This window comes from Papilio xuthus, unplaced genomic scaffold (genome assembly GCF_000836235.2).
Source record: "Papilio xuthus unplaced genomic scaffold, Pxut_1.1 DF827461.1, whole genome shotgun sequence".
Lineage (NCBI taxonomy): Eukaryota > Metazoa > Arthropoda > Insecta > Lepidoptera > Papilionidae > Papilio > Papilio xuthus.
The window spans coordinates 1,922,401-1,935,999 of record NW_013531188.1 but is presented as its reverse complement, the minus strand read 5'-3'; the positions used below and the strand labels follow the sequence as shown (position 1 = coordinate 1,935,999).

General features: G+C 31.3%; 4 protein-coding genes across 4 annotated transcripts; 3 read left to right on the top strand and 1 right to left on the bottom strand.

Annotated features, from left to right (window-relative positions):
• The first annotated feature begins 249 nt into the window (after positions 1-249).
• On the top strand, positions 250-1,873 carry LOC106119337 (2-oxoglutarate and iron-dependent oxygenase domain-containing protein 3). Its single transcript, XM_013314254.1, has 4 exons — positions 250-477; positions 551-977; positions 1,065-1,217; positions 1,601-1,873. The coding sequence occupies exons 1-4, from the start codon at positions 395-397 to the stop codon at positions 1,871-1,873; spliced, it is 936 nt and encodes a 311-aa protein (XP_013169708.1). The 5' UTR covers positions 250-394.
• Positions 1,874-2,481: 608 nt separating this feature from the next.
• LOC106119474 (uncharacterized) lies at positions 2,482-5,226 on the top strand. The gene is made up of 2 exons (XM_013314490.1): positions 2,482-2,655; positions 3,253-5,226. Exons 1-2 carry the CDS (start codon positions 2,537-2,539, stop codon positions 4,838-4,840), a joined length of 1,707 nt encoding a protein of 568 aa, XP_013169944.1. The 5' UTR covers positions 2,482-2,536; the 3' UTR covers positions 4,841-5,226.
• On the bottom strand, positions 5,217-9,092 carry LOC106119475 (ubiquitin-like protein 7). The gene is made up of 8 exons (XM_013314491.1): positions 8,741-9,092; positions 8,193-8,407; positions 7,816-8,041; positions 7,416-7,546; positions 6,970-7,117; positions 6,446-6,550; positions 5,883-5,987; positions 5,217-5,359 (listed from the first exon to the last, which is right to left on the bottom strand). Exons 1-8 carry the CDS (start codon positions 8,898-8,900, stop codon positions 5,304-5,306), a joined length of 1,146 nt encoding a protein of 381 aa, XP_013169945.1. The 5' UTR covers positions 8,901-9,092; the 3' UTR covers positions 5,217-5,303.
• Positions 9,093-9,462: 370 nt separating this feature from the next.
• Smg5 (Smg5 nonsense mediated mRNA decay factor) lies at positions 9,463-13,477 on the top strand. Its single transcript, XM_013314534.1, has 4 exons — positions 9,463-9,689; positions 9,872-12,071; positions 12,246-12,444; positions 12,646-13,477. The coding sequence occupies exons 1-4, from the start codon at positions 9,616-9,618 to the stop codon at positions 13,092-13,094; spliced, it is 2,922 nt and encodes a 973-aa protein (XP_013169988.1). The 5' UTR covers positions 9,463-9,615; the 3' UTR covers positions 13,095-13,477.
• Positions 13,478-13,599: the final 122 nt, after the last annotated feature.

Below are 13,599 nucleotides of genomic sequence, written 5' to 3'. Positions count from 1 at the left end.
TGTTTTATCTACATTTTTTGCTCAAAATGTAAAATTCAGTGGAATATAAAATTTTATCGACTGAACGAGTATTGTCAAAAACTTAAAAATTAAGGGAGTTAAACCTCACTCCATTATCATGCAAGTGTAATTTTGAGTTTTCTTATGGTCTGCAAAATGTATATGGTCTGTTCTGAAGCTTGTCTGACATTAATATTTGATTTGACTGACGTTTTCATATCTCGTTTAAAAAATTACACTTCTGATAAAATATTAATCAGTATTAATCATAAAATAAGAATTTAAAAATAATAACGCGACTTAACACTGATTAATAATTATAGGAAAAGTCACGAGCAGAGTTTGAGTACATTAAAAAGCCATAAAATTGGTAGAAACATAGTTTATTTGAAAAATGACTGAATTGAGAAGACGTACTAAAAAGTCGATATCTAATGAAAAAACAGATAACGACTCCATCAATACAAAAGAGAAATCGTAAGATCTATTAACCCGGTTTGTAAAATAGATCTTGAGACATTTGGTTAATTTGAAATATTTATTTTTACAGGAAGTTAAGTAATTTGCCTTTAAGGGTTCTTTCAAGAGTAGTTGTCATATTTTCACTACTCACAATAGTTTACTTTAGTTCTAAAAATGACAAAACGATTACATTCGCCAGACAATCAGACATACTGGCTGGAAAAGGTCAAATTATAGATTGCTCAGAAAAATATATAAAAGAAATAGATAAATATGAGGGTTGCTTTCCAAAAGAGTGTAAGAGATTTGTTACCGATAAAGTAATTTCAGAGAGTGAATCTTTAGAATTACTGCAAATAGCAAAAAAAGGTCTTAAATATGGAAGGTCTTCAGGTGGTGCCTCTATCTTAGATCTTCACAGTGGAGCATTATCCAAAGGACAACATTTTGTTAATATTTATAAAAGAGATGATATGAAAAATTTATTCACTGAAACCGACTTTAATGTGTTTAAGGTAAAAAAGTCTTGCCAGAATTATTACTGTTGTTGAACAATCAGAACTTAATATTATTATTGTTAAAATAAAACCTTTTTACTCTAGGTAGTGAAAGAGAAAATAAAATATGCCATTGCTCATCATTTTGGAGTGTTACCTAGCAAAATTTATTTAACACATCCAACATTTTTCTCTGAAATTAACCCAAAAAATGCAGTTACAATACATGATGAATATTGGCATGCACATGTTGACAAAGTAAGTTGATTTTTTATATATAAACTAGCTGTTGCCCATGATTTCAACCTTAAGAAATTAAAACAAACTTAACAAGCACCTTATGCATTCTTCCAGACTATGTTCTACATCTTTGCCGAATTTCAGCAAGATCCCTTAAACAAACATCCATCTAAACATTCTTATTTATTTAGTAAGATTGGTTAACAATATTAATATTTATTGTGGATGACATGATAATTGTATTATTGTAGCCTCGTGTGATGATTAATCATTGAAATGTTAATACATAAATGATACTGTCTCCAAACTAACTGTTTAATAGTTTGGTAGTATTTTTAACACAAACTTTATTGTTGTTATTGACAAGATAATAAAATAATTCAAATGTTTTGATTTTCCAGGAGACTTATAAATCATTCCATTATACAACTTTACTTTATTTAAGTAATTATAATAAAGACTTTGAAGGTGGCAGGTTTGTGTTTGTAGATGAGAAGCATAATAAAACAGTAGAGCCAAGATTGGCACGGTTAAGTATTTTCACAAGTGGTGCTGAAAATCTTCATTATGTGGAGAAAGTAACATCAGGCACGAGATATGCGATGACAATTTCATTCACATGTGATAAGAACTATGCCATAGAAGATCCAAGTACCAAAAAATATACTAATTAATGCTGCAAAATTTTGTTTTTATTTAAATTTATAATCTTAAATAGTTAAAATAATTAATAATTTATAACTTTAAATAGTTTAAAGTTATAAATTATTTAGATAAGATATATGTGTGGCGCGTAAATTATCAAAGTAGTATTTTAAATTTGGCGCCTTACTTTTGTGGCTTTTCCACTGGTCTGCTTTTACAGAAATTATAAATAGGGTCAAATAAAATCCAATCTTTAAAACACTGTCTGTAAAGACTGTGGCTGTAATATAGGCAAATTATATTTCCTTATTTTCTTAACAATTTAATAAAACGGCTTTATTAAATACTTTTCTACACCTTGGTGAGATTTACGATTATTTTTTATATATGGCATCATTCCTAAGTTTGATTTAAATTTTTATCTGTGGTATTTGTTATTGGTTGATATTTCGCACAACGCAAAAGAAAAATAAAATAATCGCGTATGTTGAAACATGACATAATATGTCGTTGTATGAAAAAAACACAAAAATAAATACAAGAACATTTTGGGATTCCTTTTAGTTAAATTTCAGTGAATTTTAATGTTTTGTTTAGAAGTGTAAAACATATTAATTTGTTATTTCGCATTTACAATAATTGCGTGACATTTTTATTTCCCTTCAAATTAATAAATATTTTATTAAAGCAATATGGATATAAATATTATTGATCACAGTGATTCTGATTCTGGAGAAAGTTGGACAATTCTGGAACCCGCGCCAGAATATACCGAAGAAGTATTGCAACTTTCACAAAATGGGAACGAAAGGTAAAAAGTGAATAAATACGTATCATTTATGTTATTCGTAAACGCAAAAATATAATTATTAATTAATAAATACTTTACCACAAAATATTATATATTACTAATTTATCTATTATTCAAGATTATAAATTATCTAACGGCGCTGGTGTGTATTTTGCGCATATTGTTTCGATTATGATCACGGTTGTCTATAATTTAGCGCTTCAATTTTTTTTATTACTAAAAAAAAATTATGTCGCTGGAAATGTAGATTTAAACATATTTTGGTAGTTTTACCACATTATTCAAAAAATGTATGTTTAACACCTATCTCTTTACCTTGACCTATTCTTGCCATTTTTACTGAGGCCATTCATATTGCAGCATACTTGTTTTTATTACGAGATAGGTATTAATTGTCCTACAAGATTGTTTTGACTTTATAAAATATATTTGCTAGTTTTTAACCACATCTATTTGGATTTACAGTAACATCAATAAAATTCCCAGTTTTGTAAATTATTAGTGATAAAAAAGTTCACTTATCAACTGTTATTATTTGTTTTGAATTATCCACCTTGAGCATTGTTACCGGGCATTGAGTCACTTTGTTCCTTTCAGGTTTCCAACTTTATTCAAAGAAAAAGATGAAGATACTGATGGTATATCGGTCATCAGTGACAGTGACCATGAGAGTCCTATGCAACATAAGCACATGGATGACCACTACACCACAGAAGATGAATTACCAGACAAACATGATCCCATACATGTAACAGATACACCACAAATTACACACTTTAATGAAAACATTGATAAAACTACACGAGATGAGGATTATCTCATGGAAAGTAATGGTAAACTCAAGACATATGTTCACAGAAGAAATAAGAGATTAAGTACTGTTCTTAATGTTATCATGTTGGGAAGTGTTATCACAGCTGCAGGAGTGGCAATTGGGCATATGTGGGGTGCCAAAAATGATTGTACTATGCATCATACACCTTCTGTGAATAAAATTTTATCCAATTTATATAAACTGCAAGAAGAAAACTCTTATTTAAGAAGCAAATTGAAAGAGCTAACAGTTATGAATAATGTTCAAATGCAACACCAGAAGGCACCAATGAAACGCTGCAAGAAAGTCTTTGAAGAACCTTTGAATAGTGATAATCCTAATAAACACACTAAATGTATTGATGAACAGCCAATTGAATACGAAAAAGTTTTGGATTCTCATTTGATAGAACCATCATTTGAAAAAGAATTTTTGGGTGATTTGAACAAACTTAAAAACATATACAAACAAAATAAAAGTTGGTTGGATGAAGAAATTGCAAAAAGAATTAAACATGAGAGACAACAATTGAAGAATAATAAAATTCAAGTAAAACCTGAGAAAATTGATATAATTGAAGAAGAGAATAAAACAATACTGGCTGAAGACACAAAATTACTTGATTATGATAATAAAAAAGATAATTTAATGTTGGTTTCAGAAACCTTTTCTACTGATTCCATTGATGATCAAATGGAATTAATTGATAGAAAGAAGATTTCATATGCAGATTCTCTGAAATCTGAAAAGAAAAATAAAAATGTCCAAAAACGTGAGGTTGATAAAAAATGGGAATACAATGAACATGTCAGCAAAAAAAGGGCAAAGAAAACCTATGAACCAAATCTGCAAGATGTTACAAGTGAAGAAGAAATTAAAAAAGATGACAGATATAATTGTCATAAGTGCAAATATAATAAGAGAAAGACCGAAAAATGGCGCAGAAAGCAAAAGGGACGCAATAAACAAGAACTGTTTGATATAAAAGGTCTATTGAAAGATTATGACGATTCCCAAGCATTGCCAGAAAACCAAAACAATGTAGATAAAATTCAGCCAGCTAATGATGGTACAGAAAAAACTAAATATGAAAATCCAGATAACTCGAATACCAGCAATATAAAATTGAAAGAGAAGCCAAATAAAAATGTGGAAAAAGAAGAAAAAATTAATTGGTATGAAAAAAGAGCATCACTAAGAAAGGAATATAGAAATAGACTCCAACAAGAGTTATTTGGTGAGAAAAGTCTAAATAATTCAGCATGGTACTTTCGTCGTATGAAAAAGCGTGAACAATGTAGAGCCAAGGCAGGCAATGATACCCACAAGAAAACTTCTAAACTTAACATGAATTTTAAAATAAAATATTAAACTATTATACTTTCACCAATATAAAAACAATTAGCAGAAAATTCATTGTAGTTTGATACAATATAGTTAAATTATTTTCATAAACCTAGTTAATGTTGTTAAACATTTAAACTTATGTTTGATAATTTTTAAATTGTTTACAATTAAGAGTATATTTTTATAGACTCCAAACAGCCTTATTCATGTTATACTATTAGAAATTAATAACTTTGTTACATTATTCTATTACTTATCTTTTACTCTTTGCACATTTTCATTTCTCATATATTTTTCACAACATTATTAAGATGCATTCGCCCCTAGCGGATTCATACATCCAGTGATATTATGTTTAAGTTTTCTTTATTTCAAAATTATTTAGCAATAAAACAATATGTGAAGGCAAATTATGTTTTATTTAGAAACATTTAACACGAATCTTGGTTACATTATATTAATAATTAAATTGGCATAAAATTATATCTTAATCATCGCCGATCGCACCACTGAATACCAAATTTATAGCAGCATTTACATCACCTGAAAACAAAATAAATATTATTATGTTGCAACACAAATATTGGTATAGTAATATTCAAATATCTTATCGAACATAGCACAGGTTGCTGCGCAGAATACCTTATAAGGTATATCGGGACATAAATAAATGCGGGGGACAGCATTGCATAGCTCAAGGTCAGCTGCCAAGATATTTGTAAGATCTACGCCTAGCAATGGGTGACTTAAGACTATTTTAGTAGTACAATGACCTCTATTAAATGGGCAGGCTATAAGCCATAGTATTTTGTGCCTTTTTGATTTTTAGTTCTGATTGCTTGAATTGCAGTGGTGAGAATTCAAACTAATAATAGAGATAGAATTAACTGTCAATAATATGTTTATGATGGAACCAAGCAATGAGAATTCACAGATATCAGTATAGTAGTATAATTTGAATTGTAAATTTCAGTATTTTTTTCACAATTTTTTCCTAACCCTATATTATTTGTTGACTAAAACATCCCGGATATTATAATAATATGTTAAAAAAATACCAAATTACCTGAGCATATAACTAGTGCTCGAATGTTCAGAGCATCATCCATGAGTCCCATTTCATGCATATGACTTATTTGAGTTGCATAATTGCTTTGATTTTGTGATGACGCTGTAAAAACATTATCGCATAAAATTTCCATGCATACTGTAAGTAATCAGCAAGCACAAGTCGACATATCTTGATCATTTATCATCACAGTGATTGATTACCTATAATTTTTCATTTAACAAACTGTGTTTCCATTGTCAACAAACATGTTAGTGTATCAATGTTTCAGCAGTGGGGACAGTAATAGACTCTCATAATGTTAATCGTTAAATTACCAAAACAATGAATCTTACTCTCTTAATGCTAATGTTTAAATGGATGGATACATGTTTGTTTGAAGGTATCTCCAGAACAGCTTAACCAATAACGATGTAATATGGGGCATACATATAGAATATAGTCTGGAAGAATTAACTTTAATTCCGCGCGAGCGACCGTTAGTCAATCTAAGTATTAAGGCTATTCAAAGTTGTTAACAATTTAATATTGGTTTTACAAAAAAAAATATTGCAACTTACTAGCGAAACTAGTCTCAGGAGTGGCTGAGCTTTGTTCGCCTGTTCTTGACATAGCCTCAGTCATTGCTTCATTGAACATTTCTGTTGTTATTATTGGAGCTGCGCCTAAAAATATAAATAATTTTAATATATAAGTCAGTAATCCTACATTTATCACACAATGTTTACAAATAAAAGATTAAATTATTTTTTATTAAGAATTTATTTTTAAAAATTATTACACCCTACAGGAGTAGGAGGAGGACTTAGGAGAATATGTCATACACATAATGACTCAAACGCCACAAGCTCCAGGCATTTAAACAAAGTCAAGGATAGTCCTTAATATTATTAATTAATTAAGAGGAGTATCCTAGCTGGAAGGTCAATCTCAAACGATACAACAAATAGTACAACGCATCTGCTTATAGTTTGACAAAAAAAATAAAAGATTGATGACTGTGGGTTGTAGTCTTAACATTGTGACTTGTTTGTTCTCTTTCTAGCCCTATGTGCTAAGGGCATGAGTTGTCGTGTTTATATACCTGATCCACTGGGTGTACTGGCTTCTGTAGTACTAGCACTTCTTGCTGTACCTCTGCTATCAGCTGCTGCATCTAATATCCTAATTAAGTTCTCTCTGCTCTCCCGGGCATTTGATGAATTCGTAGTAAATGCCGCTTCTGTTGCAGCCTGAAACAAATATGTCATAATAAATTTTTATATATTATTTCTAAGTCAATTTTTATACAGTATTATATTAGCATAAAATGAATATCTCCTATGCTGACCTTACATAGTGGGACAAGCACAGGAAGGGAAATGAACTGATTTAGGCCCAAGTTTGTACTAGGATAGCAACATAAGGTTGGTATCCCATACTCTTAATCATTATGTTAATGGTCCTTTAAAGAGGAAAATAATATCTTATTTTCTACACTTAATTTATACCATTGATAACAAAATGAAAATATAACAATCAGATAATTACCTGTAAAGCAGCAGTCAACTGTTCCCTTGTAATGGTGTTCCTCTCCCCACTGCCTTCTTCAGTTTCCTCTTCATCAACATCCTCATCCTCCGAGAGAGCCTCAAGTGAATATGCAAAACCCGAAGTTGGTACTAAAAAACCAAATGGTCAGTTTAGAAGAAAAAAAATTCATTCTTGGCAATTTAGCTTTACATGCCAGAATATATTGGAACATTATTTAAAACTGTAATTTTACCATTAAGAATATAATATACTACTATAATACTATACACAATACATCTTTTTAAAGCTTATCTTTATCAGAACTATCATCAACATTTCAATTGCTTATGATGCATTTAACTTAACTTCATCTAACTAGTTTATATCATAACTACAATATGATCCACATAATGCTTACCATTTTCATTAGAAGCAGTGTTACGTGAACGCACCAGTCTTGTTAGATGTCGCAAAGCCGCGGGTAAGTCAGGGTGGGCGTCAGCACCGCGCCTCATCGTCTCAACATTAGCACCCAATGCAGCAAGGAGTTCCACTTCATGCAATATTGATAATGCCACACAATCTTCGTTTAATGAAGGCAATTGATCAACAACTTCAGCTAGTGTAGCTTCATCATTCAATAGCTAAAAGTAATTGCATTTTTAGTTTTATTATTCGATTCTGTGAAATATGCGTAAGAAACCCTTCTCACGATTACTTCACGGCTGAAAGAAAGGACATGAGTAGTACATATTGTGATTAAATATATAAATATTTGTAACATTCTTTCTTCACCTGCATCGCTCGTGTCCAGCCCGGTGCATTTGGTGTACAGCCAAGAGTTCTTAATGAAGTGTTCAACTGTTGTAGTTCTGCATCAGAAAATGTAGGTGCAGGAGGAGGCTTAACTTGAATCTTTTTTTTCACAACATGTACCATTTCACCATATTTAATACCACAATCCTGGAGTGTTGCATCATCTCGGAGAATTTTGCCATGGTGTATCGCTTCTATAAAGAAATATTAATTTCCTAAATATAAAATGGAATTATAATTTTTAATGTAAAAAAAAACAGTCAGAGATAATATTATTTAAAAATTTTAAATACTTTCCTTTAGCATGTCACATATATCTTACTAATATTATTACTACAATATTACTTAATAATGGATGTTTGTTATTATGTATCTCCAGAATGACTAAACAGATCTCACTGAAATTTGGCATAGATATATAAAATAGTTTGCAACACAAATACTAATTTGCTAGTTTTTTTAATTCCACATGGGTAACAGTCTGATATAAAAATATTCATTTTTCACAATAACAATGAATTACATACCTAAGGAAGAGGATGGCTCTCTCACTCTTTTCTCTGCCTCAGCTTTCAAGTTTATAACTTTGTTTTCGAGCGTAAAATTATCAAGTTTGTAGCGTTCAATTGGCCCGGGTTTTACTTTTACACCCAAAAATACATACGATTGATTCTCTGATGGATCCATTATTCAATTAAGTATTTAAAACAGTGACAAAGCTAAATTTTTCTAAATCAAAACAATTCGGGAAACATCATCAGATCAAATTTTAATTATTTATGTAGTGTGTATTTAATTGATTTAGGTTTGGGTAAAACAAAAATATTTTCTTACCAAACAATTCAAATGGAAAAGTAAGCGAATCTGTCATGACATGACATAAAATTGACAAGCAAACCCAAAATTGCAAAGAGTAAAAAAGTAACTATCGTCTCAAATGTCAAAAAATACAGAATAGTGCTGAAAATTGAAAAACATGATGATTTCGTGTACTTTAGAAAAATAACCTATCCCGTAAAAGCTTATAAGTGCAATAGAAAACCACATAATTTGTGTACTCTTTTTGAAAAACTTTCGCTAATTTATTGAACGCCATCTTATTAAAATGTTGTCAGACATTTTCGGGCTTCATTTTGCTTATATTTTTTTTTATCAAATATGAACCCAAAGAGTATATAACCATGCGACATCACTATTGCTAATCAACTGGAACAGCAACTGGCAACTGGAATAACCTAGCAAAACTTACAAATTTTTTGTGATTTTGGTATTATGACAAAGAGTAAATGCCATTAATGGTGAAATGAGTTATCTATTCAATATTGTTGACATTTTTAATTGTCTAGAAGTGTTTTTCAAATTAACATCTTGATGATTTCGTAAAGGTAAAATGACTTGAAAAATGAAAAACGGATGTAATGAACATCTGGAGGCTAAGATAGCCGAACGAGATGAACGAGCTAAGAAAGTTTATCGGTTAGTATAATCCTTTTAACTCCACGTCTGGATTAGATCTGCTTCGCATTTATCTACTTTCCCTTCGTCTACATTTGTAAAAGTAAATCTTTAGTTTCGTAATAACTGTAAATATATATATATATATATATCAGACAAGAATACTTTGAATAAAAACGTGTCAAATGTTACATTTTTTGCAGGTATGTGAGTGATGTGTCGAGACGTATTGGGGAGGCAACAACTCAATGTGCAAGTTTATCGGATTTGTTTACAACAAATATCGAAGTACAGAGACAAAAACTGCGTGAAAATTGCGAAAAACTATTTTTTTGCGACCCTTTAAACTATGGAAAGAAATCGCTGGAACTGCTGTGGCGAAAAGTTTACTATGAGACAGTGTGTGCTGCAAAAAAGTTTAGGGAGTCTAATAATGAATTTGACGGATATTTATATACTCATATCATGAGTGGTATTGGACATTTCCATCATATCATAACAAGAATAGAATGTGAAATGAAAGTGAGGATTAAAGAATTGGACTATACACCTTTAGATGTTGATGAAGAGAATGAAAATATAAAAGAAAAGATTCAAGAAGATGAGCTGCAATTTGCTAAATCCTCTCTTTTTTCCTGTTTGATTTATCTGGGTGATCTGTGCCGCTATCAAGCTGAAATGTCCAATACTTTTGATCCTTCAATAGCAGCCCGTTACTACTTGCAAGCTGCACAAATAGATTTGTCATCAGGCATGCCATACAATCAGTTAGGAAATTTATTCCTTGACAAAAATTACAATTTGGATTCAGTCTCTCATTATATTCACTGTTTGAGCTCTGTATCGCCCTTTGAAGGAGCCATAGGAAATTTGCTTAAAATATTTGAAAAGAACAATCAATTTCTAGAAACAATTAATGACTCGGAGACTTGTACACAGACTGAACATGTTCAAAATACTATTGCAGAATTTCTTTCTCTCACTGAAATATGGTTTCTTAGCAAAGATGATACTAATGTTCCAAAATTGTGCAATAATATAGCACAAAAACTCAAAATTGGAATGGATTTTAGTGTAAATCCCTTACCGGATATTAATAAAAATTATTCAGAACATATGCAGGCTTTCGAAGAAGAACAAATCAATCCATCATATTTAAATTCTAGTATGATTCACAACATTGTTGAAATATGTCTTTTTACAAATGCAAAACTGGTTGAAACAGATGAACCCAAGGCATTTGCTTGTAAAGCTTTTACTTTAGCCTTTTTAGCTCAACTGTTGCAAAAGTTACATAAGCATTTAGAGTCACTTGGATTAAAAAGCCCAGCGTACCAATATAGACCGAGAGTTCAACTACAGCAACTAAAAGAAGGAGACAAAAACGTAACCGAAGAAGTTATTCAACAAGAAGACAATGTTATAATAAATGGGAATAAAAATAACAATAATATTAAAAATGAAGAAGACTTAAAAGACAAATTGGATACAGAAGAACCGAAACAATTGAATGGAGATGCAAAAATCAAGAAGTCTTTGAGCAAACGAAGGAGGCGACGTCGTATTATGTCTTCTGGTAGTTCTGATATCACCGATGCAGATACTGAAAGTAGTGAAGTGGATACAGATAAATCGGAATCAGAGGATGAAATATCTGATTCCACATATGAGTCAGATGATAACTCAAAAAGTGAAGGGTCAGTTTACGAAGACACCGATAGTGAAGATATTCCGCTGAATGGCAATGATGATGACCATAAAGAAATGAAAGAAACCATTGTAAAGGAGCCAATAATTAAATCAGATGAGAATAATATAAAAAGTATCCAAGATGTTGACACTAAATTAGATATTGAAGGAATACAAAATTTTCTAATGGGTGATAATTTCTTGTCCAGTATAAAATTATTACTAGATTGGGTACTTTTAGAAAAAGATCTTATACTTTCTTGTGGTGAAAGTGGTGAATCACTATTTCAATGTGTCGTGGATTTGTTGAATATATTTTTACATTATTTTAACTATAAAAACCATGATAAGCATCCAAATGAGGATTGTAAAATCTTAAATTATGCGAAAGTTCTTGTTAAAAAGTTGAAACTTGAATATAAGACTATACCGTTGCCTGAAGATATCAACTTGCGTGGCACAAATATTTGTAAATTTGATAAGGACGCAGCTGAATGGCAGTTATTAGTAAAATACAAACCAACAGTTTACGAGGAAAATATCATTAGAATTCTCAATTTCATTGACTTTGGATACCAGATTGCCAAGATAGTACCGAGGATAAGATTCAACAGATCCATGAAAATATTCTATTATAAAAAGAATTTACCACCGAAAATCACCACAAAGGTTAATCACAAGAGAAGCAGAGAATGGCACAATTCCAAAAAACCCGTAAGTTTATTTTTTTAAACCAGAACCACATACCTGGTCTATAACTTTTCTTTTTCTGTAGGAATGGCACTTTAAACTTTGAATCTCTTATTTAACTGGCCTAATATTTCTATTGAATTGTTAATTAATATTGTGTAACTTATATGTAATGGAATAATTGTGTTGAAATTTTAGTTGGAATCGCGTGAAGGTGGTCTCCTACGACGTTTGGGCCGTCTTTGGCTGGTTTCCCAAGTTAAAGAACTGGAGCGCACCGGCACTACTCCAGCACCATCTCTACTAGCTTTAGACACAGCTTCTCTGTACAAACATTTAAAGAGAGTGAAGCAATTACTAAGAACTAGGAATTTCATATTTCTGGTACCCACTGTTGGTAAGTCCCTAAACACGTTAATTTAATAGCATTGCAGACAAAAAAAAATGTTTCATTTAGTTGTGATCCAGCTCAAGCCGATTTTCAGATCTACAGAATATGCATATAAAATTTCATAGAAATCGATCAAGCCGTTTCGGAGGAGTATGGTAACTAACATTGTATCATGAAAATTTTATATATAATATGTTTTGGTTACAGTTTTACAAGAATTGGACGAATTGAAACGCGAACGCAGTTCGGCGAGAGATGCAATACGTTGGCTGGAAATACAACTGAAGAGTGGATCACGATTCCTTAAGACGCAGCGGCCTGGCCAGTTTAAACCACTGCCTCTATTGAAGTATCCTCGTAAAATACCGCCACACGTGCATAACTTCATCCAGATATTAGAATATTGCAACCATTTCATAGAGGAAGAAAAGCAAAGTCAAATTGGTGGAAATGGAGATCCTGACAATTCCGTCAATTTGAAAACATCTTCTCTATTAATACTGCTAGTCGGCGAGGAACCTGGATCTAATGATGAACAGTTTAAAGAGTTCAGTATGACTGGCGCAGCGCAGTCTGCCGGCATTTCCGTGGAGTACATTGGTGACTTCTACGCAAAATGGCGGCAAACAATTCATAAGAGCGGCAAGAAAAGATGAACGATTTGCATTCAAACTCCGGTCTCGATTGCAATGAGTTGGATAGAGGAAGGTGACATACCTCTGACTTAATACCATCTGGTAACGATTGACTACGATTTTAACACGCGCGATAGCAATGGTCGTATAAACGATTAATTACAGACGAATGAGAATACGTTCGCTTTCTAGATGGATAATATTTTGAGGGTCGCTTAAATGTCTATTTATATTATTGATATCAGTGCGTCGTTTATACATTGGTGTCTTTATTCAATGATGTATTTTTGGGAATTTTATTTCATTCATCAACCGCCTTATATAAAAGGGTTCATATTACATTCTCATTTTTATTCATATTTTTACTTTCAAATTCATTTCTCATCATTCATTTTGTGTTACATTGAATAATAAATATCTGACCTGTCCACATTGTTTTTTTTTTACAAAGCCTGAATTAAGGAAAAGGTGGAAAGAGAAGAAAAAACATTTAATTTACACTCTGTTTATTTTTGAGATATAAACC

Bases quoted from the DNA above. Each gene is read 5' to 3' on its own strand.
- LOC106119337 (XM_013314254.1), top strand. From the start codon at position 395: ATGACTGAATTGAGAAGACGTACTAAAAAGTCGATATCTAATGAAAAA. The intron at 978-1,064 runs GTAAAAAAGTCT...TTTTTACTCTAG, and splicing joins CCGACTTTAATGTGTTTAAG to GTAGTGAAAGAGAAAATAAA. The intron at 1,218-1,600 runs GTAAGTTGATTT...TTGATTTTCCAG, and splicing joins GGCATGCACATGTTGACAAA to GAGACTTATAAATCATTCCA.
- LOC106119474 (XM_013314490.1), top strand. From the start codon at position 2,537: ATGGATATAAATATTATTGATCACAGTGATTCTGATTCTGGAGAAAGT. The intron at 2,656-3,252 runs GTAAAAAGTGAA...TGTTCCTTTCAG, and splicing joins TCACAAAATGGGAACGAAAG to GTTTCCAACTTTATTCAAAG.
- LOC106119475 (XM_013314491.1), bottom strand. From the start codon at position 8,900: ATGGATCCATCAGAGAATCAATCGTATGTATTTTTGGGTGTAAAAGTA. The intron at 7,118-7,415 runs GTAATTATCTGA...TATTTGTTTCAG, and splicing joins AGTTGACTGCTGCTTTACAG to GCTGCAACAGAAGCGGCATT. The intron at 6,551-6,969 runs GTATATAAACAC...TTATATTTTTAG, and splicing joins CAGTACACCCAGTGGATCAG to GCGCAGCTCCAATAATAACA.
- Smg5 (XM_013314534.1), top strand. From the start codon at position 9,616: ATGAAAAACGGATGTAATGAACATCTGGAGGCTAAGATAGCCGAACGA. The intron at 12,072-12,245 runs GTAAGTTTATTT...TTGAAATTTTAG, and splicing joins GGCACAATTCCAAAAAACCC to TTGGAATCGCGTGAAGGTGG. The intron at 12,445-12,645 runs GTAAGTCCCTAA...TTTTGGTTACAG, and splicing joins ATTTCTGGTACCCACTGTTG to TTTTACAAGAATTGGACGAA.